Raw genomic sequence first — 22,500 nt, 5'->3', positions numbered from 1 at the left:
CAACTGTTAAGAATCCCAACAAATTCCAATTGTCAGACAGTGTCTTGAACGCAGCATCCTCAAATCTCAAGGCAAGCATCTTGACCACTAGGCCACACTGCCTCCAAATGAATGGGTTAAAAGGTTAAGTCTATCCCGCCCAACAATGATCATGTGGTGTAAAAACACAAGGTTGTTTGTAATGGTTACAGCTGAAAAATGTTTGAACTTTTTTAAAAGAAAACAATGCTATAGAGACAAAGATACAACTGTCTTAAATAGATGGCATATTAATAAAACAATTACTTGTATTCTTTGAAAACAAAGAGAATGAAATTGGGTTGAATTACTTGCCTGACCTCCCAAACTCCTTTGCATGCTATGAAAACACTGAGAAAGTCTGGGCACAAGTTCCAGAAGATTACATAATTCAAACAGTCTAAATTCTCCACATTTTCTCGACAGAAACGTTTCTTTTTTTTTTCAGAATTTTATCTCAAATGTTTCCCGGCCTGCACCCTAAAAAATAGGAGAAAATAGGAAGCAGGCCAAAAAGTAGGTAAAAATAGGAACTTGACACCCTGCATTTAAACCAGTAGTGCACATGGAAGTCTATGCTAGGGCTTCAAAGGTAAGCACTTTGCAGATGTCATTACAACCATAGACCTTATTCATAAATGGCGCCTGTTTGATCATTCTTTTGCTAATGCGCAGATTAGACTACCAAGCCACATTCTAGAGCATGAGTTATTTTCAATTCACTTTAATTATGACTTCGAGACTTTGTAGGTTTGGACAAAAGGATTATAAATTGACTGCCATTTATGAATAAGGTCTATACACTGCCATTGGTTCTTCTCACATTGGTTCAAATCCTCCCACACTGCCAAAAGATGCTTAATTGTAATTTACCTTAATCTTTCCATTAATGGATAACTCACCCTTCCATTGGATGCAAAGCTATAGCCCTTGGCCGTAAAACACCATCACGGAACAAAACTTTCTTGAATGATCCATTCAGCTTAGCAACTGCCACTTCATGTTCCCCAGCATCAGTCCAATACAAGTTCCGTCCAAGCCAATCCACAGCTATACCATCGGCATTTTTTACTGATGTCACCAACACTTCAAGTTTTCTGTCATTAATACTAAACCTGCTTATATTATCTCGCACAATATCAGAAAAGTAAATCATCTGCTCCCTTGAATCATAGTCGAGACCCATGGCATTTCCGAGCCCAAGAAAAGGAGCAATCATGTCCCGAGAGGTATTAGCTTCCATGGGCATTCCCACAATTTTGGTCCCCTGTGCATAAATTAAGAAAGTATCCTGAAGAATGCAAGACTTATTGTCTGCAGCCAGTTGATAACGTATCATACAACTGCATACACAGCCTTTTGAAGATGCAGGAGAAAGAAGACACAGATGTTCACAACCACAATTACTACTGTCATTACAAGGATTATGGGTGTGCGGTTGCCTGGCACTATGATAGACCTTTATATCCATCGGTTGCCCAAGCTGGCCAAACAGAATTCCACTTTGATTTCCAGAAAACTTGTTTACCTTCACAACAGCATGTCTCGTCCAATCAGAGAAGTATAAATAATTTCTAAACACAGTTATAGCAAATGGGTGTGCTACATATGGGTAACCAAGAATTCGTCTCCTTTCTCCACCATTATAATTCATGACTCCAACGTAATCATAATGAGCATCAGCCCAATATATTTTACGAGCTGGATAGTCCAAAGTAAGGGCATTGGGCCAAAAAATGGTGGTAACTGCAATGACTGTTCTGTTTGAGCCATCCATTCCTGCTCTCTCTATCTTGTGCATTGCCCAATCTGTCCAAAACAGGTAACTACAACAAAAACAGCAAACCAGTTAGTCATCAATACCTGTACAATAAAAGTAACTTTAATAGTTGCAATTTGTTGTCTGCCTTGGCCTAGTTGGTCCAACAAGGCAATTTGAAACCTTTATTGAGTCAGTAAGAGTGAGAGGGAAGGTTTGTTCATTGGCTCATTCTTGCAAAAACATGCTACAGTTGCCACTAACAGTAGTCCCTTCAACTGGTTCATCCAGAATTTTCGGTAACATAAGAGGACGCAATGACCAAGATGATGTAACACAGAAAAACACACAGAATGCTGTAAACTTTCAAGGAAATCAGCTAAAAAATTATTTGAACAAAATGTAGGCTACTCGTAGCCTCTTGAAGAAACTCTTTGATTTCTCACTCTTGTCTTGTTTGCCTTTGGCTGATATATATATCACATCTTGACAAGAGTACTGTTTTGATTTGCAATCAAAGTGGCTATGAGCCAATGAACTCGGAAAATGAATTTTGAAACATGAAAATGTTGAGCCTCGTTCTCAGTGTCTCTCTTCTTCCCTTGAGCTGGAGTTGTAAACGAGGTTGCTTGATTTTATTCATTGGTCATTGACTATATTATTCAACAATTCAACAATAAACGTGTGACCATTACTAACATGAGTGTTGAGTCAATCTTAGCACAGTAACTGTAAAAATGTCAGGAACAGTTTGTTTGACTATTATTGTTGTCACACATATAGATTAGGTAGCATATCTGTCTCACACAGGAAGTGGATGTATCATGTAACTATGACAGTAAAATGGCACATACTTAATACAGCAACAATATTTAAGAATTGTAGTGAGGTTTAGAGGATACTAACTTGACACAGACCCTAACCTGCCGTCACTTCTGTACTGATGATAATAAATATTACTAGAAGTATCTTGGATTATTGAAATATGTTCAACACTCTCTTTGGAAGCAAAGGAGAAGGTAAAACTGCGGTAAAACAAACGTTCAACGAAGTTAAGCCCTGTCAGATAGGGGTTGGTATTTGGATGCGAGACCAAAAGAGAGATCCAATATGTTATTGCACTGTGAGACAGTGCCTTGACTGCCCTCAGCCTGCCCTCCATTGGTGACTCACAAAACCCCAATGAACGCATGAGCACTATGCACTAGTCAGCAGATAAACACTAAAAAGTTTAACAGGATCTGATGGACAGACGGAACCATTGAAGAAGTGACAGCCAGCTTCCCTCAAATAACTTGGAAATGGCTTTGCCATACAAAGGTGCATACACTTGACATAAACTTTGAGTATGCACTGAGGCTTGCACATGTTGGGGTTGAAATTGTTTCTTGGTTTAAAATTTTGCAAACAACAAGATTGACTGTGATTTTTCTTTGTCATGATTTCAAAAGAGGGAAAATCAAATTCAAACTGGTTTAAAAGATTTTTAACGAGACAAAACATTGAACCCCAACATATAGATCAGAGTGTGCACCATGAAATGAGTTCTAGATGTTGACTGTAGCTCCCATGAGTCTCCTGTAGCTCAGTGGTTGAGCATCTGAACTTGGAACTAGCAATCAGGTTCAAATTCTGCAACAGCGATTTTTTTTCCAAGTATCCCCAAGTCACCATTGAAAAAATTACTGTCATCTCTTCACTCTTTTTAATTGCACTCTACCATAGAGCAGTTTTCAATTGAGTGTCGTAAAACCAAAACCAAAGTAATTACTTTGGCCAATCAAAAAGGTCGGAGACAATCCAGTAAACTAATCAAAACTCGAAGTAATTACAAGTAGCCGACACAGAGCACGGGAAAACTTGCATTCGCGATCCACGATTGGTTTTGGTTTCACTTCTGATTGGTTGAAAAAATGGCACGCGAACTTTGAACCAATCACTGAGTGAAGTAATCATAAACCAAAGTAATTATCTAATTACTTTCGACACACAATTGAACACCGCTCTATACCATTGGTAAGTATAGGTGACTATGATGGATGTTCCACCCTCCCTCAAACTAACAGGTGCTTAGGTGAGGTGCTGCAGCTTACAGTGTGTATGTTGCCATGGACTGGATCCAATTGGATCTTGAAGGCTTTTGCAACACCCAATCCAAGACTCTCGTCAGGCAAGGAGTACTTTACTGCCATAATAAAGTGCAATTCAAAAGTCCTAAGTATAATTTTTTTCATAACAGATTTTTGTTAACTTTAATACACCAGGACTCAGTTGTTGAAAGACCAAATAAGCTAATCCTGGATTAGTGGAAACTTAAATATAAGTTGCTTTTAATTAGTTTATTAAAGTTTACCCAATATTTTTAGTCTTCAATTTTAATTTTGCTTTCCTTCGGCATAAAATTGCAAGATTGAGGATATTGTGAAGGGCAACTTTTTAAACTCAACGCTTAGTTCATTTAATCACAGATTAGTGTTAACTGACTTTTGAACAGCTTGCCCCAGGACTGTTGGATTAAGAAGTCATGATCAACTTACCCATCCCTGGGGTCAACTGCAATACCCCGGGGATTTTCCAGATCTTTAATAATAAGTGATGACAAATATCTTCCATCCAGTTTGCACACAAAGATGCGTTTCGCAGAACTATCCACAAAATACAAATTTTTGGCCACCCAATCTATGGCGAGGCTAACAGGCAAAGCAAGTCCAGCTTTAAAAATCACTTCTACCTGACAAAAAGAACAGCAAAACACACTTTATTCAGTTTATACTACAGTATATTGTGCCTAAAAATGGTGTATCTGTGGTTAAGGGTGATAAAATATTTAAACTTAAATTGTGCTCAACAAATGTACCAAAAGCATCATTCACATCACAAGTTTCAAAAATGCTGCATTTAAAAATCCAACCACAGAAATGTTGAAAAGTGTAACTGTAACAATATGTAAAAATGTCACACATATGCACTAGCACCTATCACACACAATAGCACCTGCACTTACTGTACATCCCGTATAAATTACTCAAGTTTGGATCATAAATGGGCATTTTGGGACATGAAAACGAACTGTCAACATGGTGGCAGTGCCTGACTTCTCAATTTTGGCAGCTTTACATAACTCCAAAATCCAGCAGCTTAGACTGATACGGCTTTGAACACTCAGTTCCCCGCATTTCAGGCAACTGAGTTTTCGAAGATGAAAAGCACAACCTGGAAACTAAGGTACATAGAAGATTTGGTACTAGATTACTGTATCGTGCAAAATTGGTATGATTCATCGAAAGAAACTAAAATCTACGCACCCAAATGGATTAAGCCCAATAAATCTATGGTACGTCTCCGGGCATCTTTACTTCCAGTAGCAAGGACAGTCAACATAATACAGCCTGGGCTTAAATGAAACCCCATTGTATAATCGCTTCACTAAAGTTTTTTGGCTTGCTGCAAAATGAAGACGAACTGATCATCTCCTGGCAGACATGATTACGAAAGCAAGCAGCACAATGTTCCTGATTATAAAGATATTGTAGACTAACTTATGTGGGACCAATTTATTGGTGGTCTAACGTCTGATACTCGTCAGGTCAAACTAATCGGGAAAGGACATAGACACAAAAGCACACAAACAAAAGTTAAATTACAAGAGGTTGTCAAGGTTGCCAAGACGTTCGAAGCAACTGCATTCGCGGACCAGCTTATGTGAATTGCTAGGAGCACATAGCAGGAACAAGTGAATTTTACAAGCAAACCAATGCAATCATCTCAGTGGCTTCGTGTGTGTCTGCAGAGGTAGAACACGATGGCAAGACCAACAACAACAACCAAATCTCATTACTAATGATAATGGTGAGGAGGCATTTGTGACAGAACCCCACAGTCTGGCACAAATGTTTTGCTCATTTACACCTTACAGTTATATATGGAGGGAAAACTAAAGACGTGAAAGCACAAATTGACTCTGCATCCATGTGCAACACTTTAGCTTTAGCCAACTATACATAATGCTGTTTTGCTATTTATACATTTTGTGGACTGCTTAACCTCGTCATCTCTACTTACCACATTTCAGGGGCCAAATGGTCGCTACTGCTACACTCTGTTGCCAGAATAGCCTCAGGTCTAGAGGAGTACAAAAGGCGCCAACATGCCTTCTTAGCAGGCTTGCATGGAGTAATAAACATTGACGACGATATCCGTGTCTTTGATTTGAAAATTTGAAAGAGAAAGCTAACATCCATCATGATAAAAATCTCACAACCCTATTGGAAAAATGTAGCAAGCATGACCTCCGACTCTGCAAAGAAACTTCAGTTCAAAATCTCCATCAGTCACCTTCAAGGGGCACAAGCTCACAGGAAAAGGTGTAGAACTTGACCCAGCCAAAGTAGAAGCTATCAAAGAGATGCTAACGCCCACTGACAAAGCTGGAGTACAGCATTTTATTGGAATGTGCCAGTACTTATGGAAGTTCTGTCATAATTTGCCAAAACAGCTCTTCCACTGAGGGACTTGACAAAAGAGGACTATGAATTCCTGTAGTCAAACAACCATGAAAGTGCATTTAACTCAGCAAAGAACCTCATTGCCTCTGAGTCAGAAAATATCCTACCCTTCCCATGACACTGCAATTGGATGTGTCTGAAGATGACATTGGTGATGTGTTGCTGCAAAATGATCAGCCTGTTTCCTTCATGTGACACACCCTCAACAGCACTGAGAAAAACTACACTCAAATTGAAAAAGAGTGATAGTCTCATGCATGGATAGGAGGAAGCAGTACCTTGATGAAAGACATGACATAATAGTGAATACAGATCACCAGCCACTTGAGACAATCTTTAAAAAGTCTCTGAGCAAAGCACCTCCTATGCTCCAAACAATGATGCTTAAATTACAAGGATATCAACTCTCAGTTTGATACAAGAAAGGAAAGGAACTTTACATGGCAGACACTTTGTCCCATGCACCCATCACTGATGAGCCCTCCAACAATGTTAAGCAAGAATATGTAGTCTTCCAGTTAGAAATATCTGTGAATGGACCTCAAAGTCACACCTGACACCCTACAACAAATAAGACAAGAGACCCTGCCCTTACAGCTCTAACCGAAGTAATCATGACTGGGTGTCCAGCAGAAAGGAGGAAAACTCCTTTGCGTGGAGCCCATTCTCACTCAGGCAACTTGACGAACAGAATTCAAATACAGGAGTTGAATGATCTATCGCCCCAACAATTGGCGGATGTCATCAATGCAGCTCTTTTAGAGCAACTAGAGGAGTATCGTCTGCCACACTCTCTGGACCAGTAGCCATGTGAGGCACTTCCAGCACTACCAAAAGTGTCAAGAGTCTTGCATTCTAGCAACGCGGTCAAAATTAAATCCAACTATTATAAAAGCAAGCCATCCTGACAAGATCCCCAACTGGCTACTCAAAGAGTATGCTGAACTACTTGCATTTTCAGTGCGCAAGATCATAAAATTAATGCATCACTTAATGAACCTTGCTTACATGCATGTGGAGACTTGCCGATGTTACAACTCTGCCTAAGAAGAAGCAAGTGGAAGATCTCAAGAAAGACCTCAGACCAATCTCCTTTAACAGCCTGTCCATTGAAAGCTGCAGAGGAATGTGTTGTGTGTGATTATGTATAAAAGCTTGTGGTTCTGAAGATACTAGATCCAAACCAGAATGGCACAGTGGCTAAATCTTCAACTACCCAAGTGCTGACCCATATGATCCACAACTGGGCGAGGGGGACAGATGGAAATGGAGCAACTGCTAGAGTTATAATGTTTGACTGCAGGAAAGCTTTCGATTTGATTGACTGACCATAGGATCTTCGTAATCAAACTAAGTGAATTAGATATTCCCATTCCTGTAGTCAACTGGATTATAGATTTCCTATTGCATCGTTCCCAGCGCATCAAGCTCGCCGAGGGTTGTTTCTCCAAATGGAGATTAGTACCACCAGGAGTCCATCAAGGACTCCTTTATTCTTATTAATGATCTAGAAATAGGCAATGACTCAAATGCAGAATTGTGGAAATATGAAACATGGGAATCTCACTTCTGGCCAGACTAGGAATGCAAGCAGAAATCAGGGGAAAATGCTTATCATTTGGACTAAGAGCCCAGTACCTGAGTGAGCAACCACAAGAGCCAATAAAATCTCATGCAATACCAGCAAGACCATTGTCAAAAATTAGTGCAGAACTACCTGTCGTGGTTGACCATTACAGTGATGTCTTTGAACTAGACTCCCTCAACAAGAATTCTTCAGCTAACTCAGTTATCAGAGCAATGAAAAGACAATTTCCTCGACATGGCATTCCAGACGAGTTGATTACAGACAATGGTCCACAATTCGTAAGGTAAGGTAAGCGCTTTCCGAGCCAATGACCCAACACGCCGGTGCTTATACCCGGTTTCCGTAGCATTAAGCGACTAGGAGCATTTTTTAACTCCCCCCTGGATGGGATGCTAGTCCATCGCAGGGTTACCACCAGCATTACGCCGATACCCATTTATACACCTGGGTGAAGAGAGGCACCATGGGAGTAAAGTGTCTTGCCCAAGAACACAACACTATGTCCCCAGCCAGGACCCGAACCCGGACCACTCGCTCCGGAGTCGAGCACACTAACCATGAGGCCATCGCGCCTCCCTTAACAATTTGTAAGGCATGAATATTCACGATTTGCCCAAGAATATAGCAATACCCTGCGCAAATCAGTGTACTGCAGCCAAGAAAATGGAAAGGCAGAGTCTGCAGTCAAACTTGTGAAAAACATTCTGAAAATATCATATCATGAAGACAACACCTCAGCAGGGATAAAATTACTCACCAGCAAAACGCCTTCTGTCAAGAAGACTTTAGGTGGCTCCCTAGAGCATTTGCGAATACCCTCACTACAGGGCACAAGATTCAAAAGGAAACCAACTAATTAATTTCTCTAAGTTTTCCCTGTGGAGATTTATCAGTATGGGTACTGATAATTTATAACAAGGCTTATTTTATGGGTGTCAATTTTTGGGTACTGTTTGTGGTTAGAACTGAGCCAATTTTTTTTTTTTTAATTGGCAATTTCTGTCAAAGATCAGCTGGCAATTGTTGTAACATTTCTCTTCTTCCAAAACGGTGGCCTATGCTATTAAAGGCAACAACTTACATTGACCGCTCCGAAATCGCATCTTTGTACCTGAAAGTGAGCCCCCAACAGAAGAAACAGGTCAACCAGTTGAAAAAGAACCCACACCTACATTTTGCCGCTCAACAAGACAACGCAGAACTCCTTCAAGATTCAGAGAGTTTGTTATGGAACGAACATTTTAGGAAACTTTTCTTGGTGTTATTTTGGATGAAAATCCTTCACAGAAACCACATCTCTCACACATTGCTGGCAGAATTTCTAAATCTGTTGGTATTATCGGTACATCAAGTAAGATTAAGATTGCCTTGAAAACAATTCATTAATGATCCATTTTTTCCTAAAAATTCTAAAGTTTGTTGATAAATTATTTTATTTCTTTGCACCAAGGTAAACTTATGTACTCTAGCTTGTAATAATAACTTACTTTAAATTCCTTTCTTCTTTAACAATATTTTTTTGTGTACAAATCAGTTCCATACATGTAGCTATAATACTCTTAGTTCTAACCGATTAGAACTATAATATCACATATATATTGCCATACTAATATGAGGAAGTATCAAGGCCCAATTTTCTTCAATAAGTTGAGTTCGGACATGCAAACTGCTCCTTCAAACATGCAAACGGACTAGATTCACGCAAAAGTATTCACTTCAAGAAATTGTGATCCTTAATTGTTGTTATCATGGTAATTTGAACAGTGCTTTCCTGCAATTGCATTACGCATAAATGCAGTTATAGCCACATGCACGCTTTGCAGGCTTACATGCATTTTTATCATTGTTTTACAATTAAAGCACATTTACTAGTATAGTTAGCTGCAAAGGAAATGGCATACCTTTCTAGGACGGCTACCAAACATGTTAGTGCTGTATATGGCATTATCAATCACATCTGCCCAGTACAGTTTGCCTTGACTGACATCAAAGTCAAGAGCCACAGTACGATTTAACTTTGTGAGCACATCACTGTAAACAGTGCTATCCAAGTGTGCTTGGCGGATATCCTCTCTGTTTGCTAACAAGAGCAATGGTTCATGTGTTCCTGAAAAACATGTTTGCATGGTATCTTATTTCAAGCAATCAAAGAAAAATACTGTCAGAATGTGAAGAGTTCAATGGCCTACAGTACTTTACCCAAAGGAAAGGTTCTTTTCAATTCAACTTTTGTGAATTACTTCCATTTTAAATGCAATACAACACTAACCACCACATAAAATTAAATGCATGGTATTTGAGACTAATTTGTACCCATGGATAAGTTAAGAGGAAAATGAAAAACTTTTATAGCATTAACAGAAATGTGTGTCAAAACAATGGCTCAAGAAAACTGTCTGTTAGCCAGGCCCATTGACTCGCTGGAGTAAGAATTACATGTAAGACAGAATCCATGAGAAGTTCGAGTAACAAGTGGACAAAAACGTAGTACCAAGTTTATAAACATTGTATTGCAAACTTCTGTACGACTGTTTTAAATATCTTGTCAAAAAAACTCATTTCTAGCAACACCAAACGTCAAAAACAACTCTTGAACTTCGTAAGAAACACTTGAAAGTACTGGTGAAATGAAACCGATGATGAAATTTTACCCATGTTTGCACAATTTCTCTGTATTGTTTTCAGTGTTCTAGAAAAAATTCAGGCAATTATTTATATCTTTAGCTTTCAGGAAATGAAAAAAAGGGCTATATAATACTTAAAATTATTCTGCTACCAGATTTTTGTCCACTAAAAACTGAAATTGCTCAATTTTCTATCGGATTTCGTCTTAATAGATTTTGCTGTGCCTAACATCAGACACGTTTACTCATCAATTGGAGGGGATGGGTGGGGGGGGGTGGGCATTTGTCTTTAGGAGTAAATGGGTCTATCTAAAATGTAACAAAGAGTAGCATTAACCTGACAAGTCATACCAGGAAAACAGTTAAGGGCAACAGTCTCCACGGGGTGGGTGTTCTGTTACCGAACAGTATTCTACTCAAGAATAAAACACACACGTATTCAATCCAATTGAAGTTCTTTTATCTGATATTCTTCTCTAATTGCAGTGCTATTGATACGATGAATACTATCTTGAAAAGGTAGATTGCATTACACTGTACATACAGTACATGTATCATCTTCTCTTCTACAGTTTCGAATCAGAAACTATTGATAATCAAATAGATTAAAATCTTTAAAGAAAATGTCAATTCAGATTCTTTTCAAAGTTGTCATGTCTATTGAGCAAAACCTACAGGTCCCATCTAGATCTAACTGGTAGTTGAATGACTTGTCTGTATGTGGTCGTTTTAACAGCCTCTGATCTCATGAGGACCTCAACTTTGTGGTGGAGATGAATGCGAGGCTTCTCGTTGTTTTAGAGGGGACTCCAATTGGATACTTTCTGGCATGGAGAAAAGGTGACAATGATTCTCTGCACGTACAGGACCTGAGGCATCTTTGGGCTGAAATTATGAGTGAATGAATATTCCTTTGGGAACTTGCCAAATTGTCCATTGAGAAAAATTGTGGCCCATTGTCAGGTCTCGGGACCTCAGGTACTCCATTACTTCAATGTGAAGCTTCTGGAACGCTAGCAAAATTGGCCACTAACAGGTATGTTCGTCCACTGAGGCTGAACATATATCAGTTCCAAGAACTTACCATGGTCTTTCAGGAATTGCAGACCATAGGAAATCATCTGTCCTCAATCAGGCTTCCTGCACTTGATGAATTTGTGGAAGTTTGTGACCATATCTCCAAGTTGTTTACTCAAACCCGACCACCATACTGAGTCCTTGACTTGCCATCTGCACTTGACAATTCCTTGATGTCCATCATGAATTCTATCCAAAATCTCCAGTCTCACACTTGATTGGATAATGAGTCAAGATGCTTTAAGGAGTAGTCATTGCACTGAGAGAATGAGGGAGCTTGTGGATATCTTCCTGCATACCAGATCTTCTTTTTGCTCCGTAGAAATCTCTTCCAAAAACGTGTCAGAAGCAGGCAAGTAAAGTAGGACACTTTCCATACAGAGCTATATCTCTTCTTTCTCAACATGGGATGCAAGCTTGGAAGGTGCCTGTGAAAAAGCATCTGTGGCTATCAGGTGTTTACCAGGAACATGGGAAAAAAGATGAATATGCAATCACTGGATTCTTGGGGACATTTCATACAGATTCTTGGAGCCAAGTAGCAGGACAAGAGGTTTATGGTCTTTTTGGATATGAAACGTTTTGCCAACCAGATAATTTTCTAGTCTCTTTCAAGCCCAAGTCGTAGCTTGTGTTTCTTTTTCGATCTGGCCGTATCTTTGTTTAGTATTTGAAAGTAACCTTGAGATGAATGCCACAGGCTTACAGACATCCTCTGGTTGCTTCTGGACCATCACGGCTCCAATTCCATATGAAGAGGCATCTGCTGCAACTTTGGTCTAAAGTTGAGGGTCATAGATTGCTAGAACTGCTGTTCAAACCAACTACCTCTTGATTGTTTCAAATGCTTCTTTTTGTGCATTGCCCTACATGTATGTCCAGGCATTGTCATTGCTAAGTAGGTCTCTCAAGGGTTGCTTTCTAAATTGGGTAAGTACTTTCCCATCTGGTTTACCATTCCCGAGAATCTTCTAAATTCCGAAACATTGGTTGGAGCTTGCACAATGGGTGACTTCTTCAACTTATGAGGTATCAGCCTTGCTTCCATCTTTGCTGATTACATGCCCTCCTTGGCAAAATCACATTTCATATTTCGCACACGTCTAAAGACTGCTTCTAAATGTTGGTCATGCTGTTCATAAGTGTCTCTAAACACTAGAACACATTTTCTGCATGACAAAAATTGCAGTTTAGATTTAGGACTACGTTTTCTCTGTCCAAACCCAGAGTTGGCATCCAACTTGGAAAAAATCTTGGTACCTGCTAATTTGGCATGTGTCTGCCCCGTGGTGGGTATTCTGTGGTTTTCCAGACACACAGCTTTTTTTTGCTTAATAAACTTTCTTCATGTCATAACTTTGCCATTATTGTTGGGAACCACTACCACAGAAGAAAACCAATCCATGGGTTGATCCACCCTTTTGATCATGCCTACAATATGTCTTCCATGAGCTTCAATTCTGTATTAATTTTGGGTAGCACGTGTTACATGTACTCTGTCGCAATGTTTAATCTTGTACTCTCCAGGTATATCACCCAGTCCTCCAAAGATCTTTGGGTGAGTCTTCTTCATAATATTATAACTAGGGGTTATATGGGCGGCAGTGTGGCCCAGTGGTTACAGTGCTACTGATACAGTGAATACTTTCTAGATAGCTAGATTGTGGGAGGCACGGTGGCCTCGTGGTTAGAGTGTTCGACTCCAGATCGAGTGGTCCGGGTTCGAGTCCTGGCCGGCGAAATTGTTTTGTGTTCTTGGGCAAGACACTTTACTCTCACAGTGCCTTTCTCCACCCAGGTGAATAAATGGGTGCTGCCGAAATGCTGGGGGTAACCCTGCGATGGACTATTATGTGAATTCGAAGGAAAGCCAAATACGGCCCAATGTTCTGTGGAGGTTAATCACATTCATAGTCACTAAAACACGACACGACCTAAAACCACCTACAACCACCTCAAAAAAAACCTACAACCACCTAAAAAATATCTACAAAACAACTCACAACGAATCAAATAACATCTCAAGCAAGCCATATATGTCTAAAATAAGCACGACAATCTGTGTTTACCATTTAGCCCTGCATTCCATCCCGTAAACAGCCCTAAAATTGTGAGAAAGTGCCTGGAAACAGAATGATACTCATGAATTTCCCGAATTCCCGGAAATAAAGTGGCACCATTCGCGTGGTGGATGGAATGCAGAGTAAAGCACCATTCTCATCCGGTTGGTTTTTCTACAAATTCGGAAAATCACTTACCTTTATGCCACAATCATTCCCATGATCCGGAATTTTTGGCGAAAATGGTGAACACATATTGTTGTCTTGCTTATTTTACACAGCTATGGCTTGTTTGAGATGGTATTCCATTCTTTGTGAGTTCATTGTTGTATATATTTTTGAGGTGGCTGCAGGTAGTTGCAGATTTTTTTTGAGGTGGTTGTACATGTGTAGATGGTTTTAGGTGGTTTTAGGTCGTTCCATGTTTTAGTAAAATAATATGTCATCACATTAGCTATAGAATTGATTTCTTGCAAATGAGTCCCATTACCTTGAGGGCGGCAGGTCCTTGGGGATTCAAACACGTAGCCCTCATCACAAAAGCACTTGTAAGATCCATAAGTGTTGACACAATAATGATCACAGATTCCAAATGTTAAACATTCATTGACATCTGCAGCAATGAATTTAAAATGAAGAATACTTTCAGTAGAGGTAGATACAAAAGTCACTCCGGATAAAACTGGATTGCTAACTTTGAATTGAGCAAAAACCGCTTTTGTAAACCAAAACTATTCGATGTTTGCCCTAATTTCACCAAGGTAGGTTAATTAACTTAAAGACTAGGGCTAATGTGACTTCTGGTTGTTGTTGTTGTCTTTTTTCACGTTGATCCAATCCAACTTTTTAGGTACACTACTGTTAAAGTAGACTACACACCTATAGAAACCAGCTAAGAAAACACTTGAACATTGCCCAAAGCTCATTAGCATAGCCCACACTGGAACCTTTTTAGGTTTTCAATATAATACCTTGGTGTGAATTTTGCTTTAATTCTTTACTTTGATTACAATTATTTTCACAGAGAAACTGGCCATTAATTTGCTATTCTGACTATACTAAGCTTGCATTGTACAACTTATACTTCCATTAGATTGTAAAGTTTATATTATACATGTAATAATAATAATTGTATATCATAGATCTTATGTCTTATTGACTCTTTTTGTAACTCGATCAAGTAAAGCTCTTACTGTCTCAGGGGTATGTTGATTTAAGGGGTAAAGACGCATTTTGCCGAGGAAGGATCCATGCTAACTACTTTCTTACTAAGGAAAAATGTTGTTTAAAAACCCCTCATTCTTACCATTGCAAGACACCCCATCAGAATCTAGAAGGAAGCCATTTTCACAGAAACACTCGGCTCCTTTTGGAGTCTGCCGGCAGAGATCATGACTACAATTCTTCAGCTTCAAGCAGTCTTGATTTACTGTAATGTTTTCCAGAGTTAAAGAAGGCTTTAGACAACAATGGCACTACTATATTGTTAACACATTAACTGTGACACAAATTGGTTTGAATTCCATCCTTATTAGGGCTGTAAGTTACAAATTTTGTCAATGTTGTTTCTCTATGGCTGCAAAGAATTCTGCACAACAACAGTTAACTTGCAGAACTTGAAGCTCCAAACAATTGGGATAACAAGAATTTGAAAATTATATAAATTGGTCTGTCTCCATTGTGAGTACATTTACCTTCAAGTAATGGTTGTACATGATGAACCCATGACATATATAAAAGTACTTAAGTGTTATTATGATAAAAAAATAACTTCCTTTTTTTCTCCAGAGTTTTAAAGTGTGTTTGCACAACTGACTGGCAAAACTTTGTCAATGAGCTTTGATTTTTATCCAAAGGCTGTTTACTTCCTGTATAAGTTTTGGATTTCACGGTCTGCCATTACTGACATTCAAAACTGACAGGTTGGACCTCTGAGTCATTTACTCACTACCTTAAGATTTCAGCTTGTAAATGCAGTTAACTATGCATGCAAAACAGAAGTTAAAAATCTAAAAGCCCAAAACTCCTGGGCTGCATGTTAATTCAGCCACATGAACACGCTTTGTATTTCTTAAAATGGTGAGTCTTCAATATAATTTTCTCCTCGGACTTGGGTCACTTAGTGTTTAGTTAATATAGTTTTGAAATCCAAAGAAAAATCTGGTCAAATCCACTAGGGACTCTTAAGCTTCCCATGGAATTATTGACAATAAATTATGCAAAGATTTCCAAAGATTTTGTTGATCGATCTTCACTAAATTAATGGTACATGTCAGATTCTTTTTTACAGTTAACAATTGGACTTAATACCCAGTACGAAGACCCCATATTTCTCTAGGACATTACTACGATACGCAGTAAACACTACTTAAGTTTAAAAACAATAATTATTGTACAAGACACTTTTTATGAAAAATGTAGCAGAAGACAACTGGCACAATGCAAAACTCAGGTTAGTGAGGAGAATACATCCTTAATATTAAAGCTGGCAAGACAACAATATTTATGTATATTTATAATTTATGTCGCGGTAATTCCAACCCAGGTACCACTACTACTTACAGCAATGTGTTCCTTCGTCAGAGTTGTCTCCACAGTCATCATTCCCATCACAAACTTTCTCCAATTCCAAGCAATGTGTGGTACCAATACATTGCCACTGACTGGGCAAACATGTGACAGGACCTGGCATTCAATTTATAATTAATTTCAATTCATGATAAAGACAAACTACCTCAGTCTGTAGCAAGCCACACAGCCATACTATTCTTTTAACAAACTACATTTAAGACCAGTAAAGGCTAAAGATTGGATAAAAAAGTTTCATAGCAATATTTAACCTTACAAGTACATACACCGTATTATATTGATTATCACAAAAAGCATTGCATTGTTTACCACAGTCTTGCTCATCAGAATTGTCAGAACAGTCAGCCTCCTCATCACACTTCCAGTTGATATTAATGCATGTTCCATCAGAGCATCTGAACTCAGTGCTTGTATCACAATGCCTTGTTGCTAAGATATCAGAGATGTTAAGGTGTTAAGATCATAATGTCTAATTCTTGACATTATTCAAATGCATTCTTGGCCTCGGTGACCAGAATTTCTTAGAAAAAAAGCAACAAACTTGTTTAAATTAAAGTAACTATACAAGAAGACTGTATGAAGCTGAGGATTGAGTGAGGATAAGTCTATAGCCCTAATAATTAATATGGATTGGTGTGGGACAAGAATGTCACCTCAAGAATAGGGAAAACAAAAAGGGATGGGGTTGAGACAGAGATGAGAATGAGCTTACTGTAAAATGATCAGGGATGCAAGAATTGACAACACATTCTGCACAATGATTTGGATGTCTGTGAACTCTACTCACTGCAATTAAGCTCATCTGACGAGTCCAAACAGTCATTCTGAGCATCACAAACCCATTCCTGAGAAATGCAAAGATTATTTTGACATCTGAACTGACCATCTTCACAAGGTTTACCTAGAAATATGAGAAAACGATTATACAGTACATGTACATGTACTGCATACAACCCCACCAGCAGGAAGCTACACCAGCACTCAGGGTCTTTAAAAAACTATGAGACTGTGCTACGTTTTCATTGCATCTGTAAATGACAAGACTTATTTAATGTTTTCACCTCAAAGTGATAGTGTGTTTCTGCAGCATTGTGATTTCCGCAGTGAAGCTTAGTTAATATTCTGCTCAAAAACCCTTTGAACATGCCAAGTGTTGCCAATTTATAAAAAAATACGGCCAGAAGCAAAATTGCTACTTGACAACATTATTATTTACTTGGAGGGCATTACTAACCACTAAACAGTGAAAAGAAACGACAATAAAACAAGTACATGTATGACCTCAAAATACATCGAATACCAACCAACAAAGGTTGGATTTTGAGATATTAAAATAATTAATATCGTTTCAGGGCTGATTAGGCCTTATTAAACATTATTACTCCTAATCTCAATCTTAATCTCCATTAATTAGGAGCAATTATAACCTTTTAGGCCTTATTTTGCCTAAAATGATATTTAATCTCAATATCCAACCTTTGTGGGTTAGTATGCAATGCATGGTGGGGTCATACATGGTGTTTCGATTCAGTGTTTTGTGGTTTAGTAATCTTATTTACTTTGCTCATGTTGATAAAGATAAGTTTGTGGTACTAAAGACCACATTGGCTGTTTACCATCTCTAATACATGTAATATAAAATAACTTGATTCTGATTGGCTGAGAGCAGTGCAGTTCAGGTAAAAGTGCAAGAAGTGTAATACACGAATGCAAAAAGGGTAATACCATTGCAAATTACACATCAAAATGCTGGATTATGATTGGCTAATAAACAATAGGGTTTGGTCAGAACCAATCAAATCTCTTGTTTTCAAATCAAGCACGTGCCCTGGATGGTGCAATTTATGGTGCAATTTTTCCCTGATTGCGTGATACGCATGCATTTCTTCTGTTCCACCATCTAAAATTTTTTCATGTACATGTATATTATTTAAAAGTAATCACATGATTTTTCTCGTGCAATGTGGAATAAATAAGCACAGTCTTTTTCAAAGACTACAAATTGCACTCGCCCCATATATAAGCTATGGGCTCGTGCAATTTACTCCTGCTTCTTTATTCCAAATTGCACTCGAAATCATGTGATTATTCTAGTTGAATAATCTTCTGATCTAATGATAATAAACATACAAGAACCCACAAACTGTTCACAGAGAATAATATACATGTACATGTTCAGAGTTGTGGTGTGGACCTGTTAAGGGCACACCATCAATAATTACTGAAACTTTCTTTGGCTAGGTAACCTTCACCACCTGGTTTGTAAAACTCAAGTAAACTAAAGCGCACAAGCTGTTGGTGTGTAACTACAAACAATAGACCTCTTTCATAATGCCGGCAAAGACTCACATTTGCTTTGCAAGTACCGGTACCCAACTGGACTAAAATGTGTACAAGCATGAACTTTTTCTTCAAATCGCCCAACATTGCTTTATTAATTAATTAATTAATATAAATTATATTGCTTAATATTACAGTAACTTAATATTAGATATACAATTTAATATTTTCTGATTTGGTCACGTTACTACTTGTGAGTCAAACAAGACAAAGGAATGTTAAATAGATTCACACGCCTTGCAAAAAAGGATAACTGTACAGTTAAAGAAATTCAAGGAATGACTATTTGAAGGGGTCCATAGCAACAGTTTGTTAGAATTTTTTTTGTTTACGTGTTCCCCCCCCCCCCCCCCCTCCACATCCTTAAGGGGCGGACAAATAAATCAGCAACAAACAGACAGAGCATCTTGAATACGCAGTGCAGTACGACACTAACCGTTTTGCATACTAGGCAGAAAGCTAGAGAGCAAAATAAGTTACTAGCCCTTAAGGACAAACCACATGTACATGTAAACAAAATTTATAACAAGGTCTGAAAAAATACAGCTGGGTAATTGGGAACCACTTCCTCTCCTTCTGGTAATCTTGTAATCTTCTTTATTCTTGTTTTAGCTGGTCGAGCGAAAAGATTCCTCCTGAGAGACTTACAATGTAGAAGCAAGTCCAGCTAATTCCCTTTTCCAAGATGGCATCTGTTTTGCAAATGGACCTTATGATATCCATGCTATACAAAGTCATGTTGCAAGTCCTCTTGTTTAAATAAGTCAAGCTACAACAGAAACTAGCTCCTTAAAGCTCTCTCACTACAAGGAAAATATTCCCCCTGCTGTAAATAGAGTTGTACTGTACATGGTGTACATTTGTTTTTCCACAAAACTAACAAGTCAAGGGGCTAGTAGGAGTGCTTTTAATTTATAAAAAGCCCAGCATGATGTTCCACCAGTCTTGGGCTAGTGGACTAGCATTAGTGTCTAGCACTGAATTATTAAAGCCTGTGCATACCAACATTTCAGCTCTGTAAATGTACAGTTTTACATGTACTCTCGTGACAGCAGAAGTACTGTACAGTAGCTTATAACAATTATAATACAGTGTATCCTACCTGATTTTCATTGACAACCAATAAAATTTAAGGCAACAAGCCAGCTTTTTAATAGCTAACTTAATTGATCACATACCATTTGGGCAAGGAACTTCATCTGACATATCTCCACAGTCATTTTCTCTATCACAAACCCATTTCTTTTCAATACACTTTCCATTAGCGCAAGTAAAATCATGGTTGGCACAAGTGTGATTTGCTGTTTCAATGTAGAGGCAGAAAAAAATGCACATTTCAGAAACCTAATTATAGTATTTGTGTCCTTAGCACTTGCCCATCTCATCATGTCATACAGCATCAAAATGACCATTCAATACCTCTTACTAACCGAGTTCGAGGTCCGTACTGTAAGTTATGGACCGAGTTTTTTCCCGTGGATTTATGGCCTGCGCGCTTCGTGGTTGGGCCATAAATCAACAGGAAAAAACGAGGATCCGTAACTTACAGCACGGACTGAGAAAACGAGGTTAGTAAGATATTTATTATATCTCTGAGGTTAACCGGTGCGCGGGCAAGGAAACTAGTCAAAGTGAAGCGGAAGGTTCAACTGCCACAAAGAATGCCATGCCAAAATCCCAAAAACTAAATCTTCTTGGCTGTTAAGTTTGAAATAGTTGCTTGCAAGATTCAAACAGTTTTCAGTACAAGTTTATGCAACAGAAATGACATGAAGAACTTGCTAGATGATGTTTTGTCGAAATTTTAAATTTAGCGGGCTGTACAGCGGGCCGTACTGTAGAATACGGCCCGCTAATTTAGCCAATTACAGCGCGCATACTATCTGAGAGATATAATAAAAAGCTTTATGTATAACCAACACATTGAAGGATTGCATATACAGTACATGCACTGTACATTTTTAAGTGCACCTAACCCCTAAATCTTTTGTTAGCCCTCAAAAAAATTTTTGAATTGTTCATGATCACGTTGGTAAAAAAAATTATTAGATTACACTTTTTCCACTATTTCCCACTAATTTTCAAAATTCCTGAAATATGTGATGCATTGGTACACCGCTGAGTTTGCAGGAGATTGGGTCCAAGTCTGGTCTGTGACGTCAACTGGGAAAGTGATTTCTGTACAGAGATACGCTGAGAGAGCAAAGAGAGGAGGAAAAGTTTGTCTAGAATTTGCTCAATGTGTGCGTTGCTGGGCACTGCAGTAATGTTGTGTATCCTTCTTAACACATATTTGTGCACACCATCTCTCTCTTTGGTGATTCTCTACCTGAGGCGATTAAATGGCGAAAGAAAAGGTTGATTTCATCAACACAAAATAAGCCAAATGGCAACCAACAAAGCAATCTGCAGTGTCTTCAGTACACTTCAAGCCAGACGATGACATCTTTCAGTACAGCATACGCTTTAGTGTCAACATTAAGCAAGTTTTCCATGCCAAGGCTAAAAAGCGACAAGATTGGAGTTGTTGTCTTTCCAACAGTTCACACGATCGATGTTGACACATATCAGAGTCCTTGAACTCGATGGAATTATCTGAATCGGTATTGCTTGCTGACATATGTTTCACTGACTTTAAATGATTTTTTTGACTGAAGGTCAAATTAAAAGAGATGAACTCAAGTTGGTCACATACGGTGCATGGTTTCAGACCTCCTTCTAATTCCACCCTGCCATGAACCAGAATATCACATCTTCAAACCTACACAGATTTGTGAGGATTCGACAGATTACAGTGCCGCTCGGAGATAAGCGAACAATGAAGACGCAAAATGAACGCACGCGATACGCGTATACACGTTTTTTTTGACGCGTCTAAAATTGTGTATCGTATACGCGTTTGTGCCTTTGTTATTCATAACCATAATTTTGCTTTTCCAGTATTGTTTGCGGAACAAAAGAATAAATTGCCTGACTGCCGACAAGTTGAAAATTTGCATACGGTATGTGGCTTTGATTACTGTCAATTTCGATCCGCAAATGTCACCAATGAAAGCATCCACAGGGCATTATTTCAATGCTTAATACCCTTTACATGCAACAAAGGTCTTGAGAGACGAGCGAAATTAAATCAGCAAATTATGACCCGAAAAACCGAAGACATGATTTTTTCCAGTGTTTGCCGTGACGCGGTATTTACAGTCACTTCACAATGACTTTTTGCCGACGTGTGCAAAATCCAAAAGGAGAGCTCATAAATACTAATGAGCCTTTTTGCGTTTGTGTTGACGCGCATCCGCGTTTTTTTTGACGCGTTTACGCGTTTTGTGTATGCACGTTTTTTGTGTATATTTTGGTCCACTTATGTCCGAGTTGCACTGTAATTTTACTTAATTAGAACTTTCATTTTTAATCTTCACCAAATTATGCATAAAATAAATAAAATTTGGGGTTAGGGGCACTTTCACTAAGACCTAAACACGAATTATGTAACCACACTCATAAACAGTATAAAAATTAATGTGGGCATGTCGCAATGTGGAATGGCTTGTAACGTTAGTGCAGAGTGACTCTTAGATTAAAGACAATTGCAAGGTCAGGATGAAAATACAGGAACTTACCACAGTCTGCCTCATCACTGCCATCATCACATTCCTTGTTACCGTCACACTGCCATCTTGTTGGAATGCACCTTGTCTTATCAGCACACTGGAATTGGGTTTCTTCACACAACACTGTGGCTTTAATGACAAAAACCTACATCAGTTCTCTTAAAATTTTACTTGTACTTGTAAGGCATTTTAAGCAGACCTTTAATTTAACAACATACCTGTTTTGCTTTCTTAATACGTGCAATAAGCATGAGCAAAGATATCCTAAGGATTAGCACTGTTGAATAAGCACTGAACCTTCAGTACTACCATGGTTCATTGAATCAGTG

The 22,500-nt window shown here is 38.6% G+C and overlaps 1 protein-coding gene across 2 annotated transcripts in view; it reads right to left on the bottom strand.

The window, feature by feature from the left end:
• LOC138049180 (low-density lipoprotein receptor-related protein 1-like) overlaps positions 1-22,500 on the bottom strand; it is a 114,228-nt gene that overhangs the window by 80,983 nt on the left and 10,745 nt on the right. Inside the window, exons 4-13 of one of the 2 annotated variants that reach the window (XM_068895354.1) lie at positions 22,181-22,300; positions 19,739-19,861; positions 17,008-17,121; positions 16,530-16,649; positions 16,194-16,316; positions 14,938-15,060; positions 14,122-14,244; positions 9,772-9,977; positions 4,315-4,508; positions 921-1,844 (exon numbers count right to left, since the gene is read on the bottom strand). In XM_068895354.1, the coding sequence (XP_068751455.1) occupies positions 921-1,844; positions 4,315-4,508; positions 9,772-9,977; positions 14,122-14,244; positions 14,938-15,060; positions 16,194-16,316; positions 16,530-16,649; positions 17,008-17,121; positions 19,739-19,861; positions 22,181-22,300 (2,170 nt within the window). Of the gene's footprint in view, positions 1-920; positions 1,845-4,314; positions 4,509-5,082; positions 5,214-9,771; positions 9,978-14,121; positions 14,245-14,937; positions 15,061-16,193; positions 16,317-16,529; positions 16,650-17,007; positions 17,122-19,738; positions 19,862-22,180; positions 22,301-22,500 lie in introns of those variants that run through there. The other variant, XM_068895355.1, reaches the window with a different exon arrangement.

This window comes from Montipora capricornis, chromosome 5 (genome assembly GCF_036669925.1).
Source record: "Montipora capricornis isolate CH-2021 chromosome 5, ASM3666992v2, whole genome shotgun sequence".
NCBI classification, from domain to species: Eukaryota; Metazoa; Cnidaria; class Anthozoa; order Scleractinia; family Acroporidae; genus Montipora; species Montipora capricornis.
Note: the sequence above shows the minus strand (reverse complement) of the source record. Positions and strands in the feature narration are given on the sequence as shown.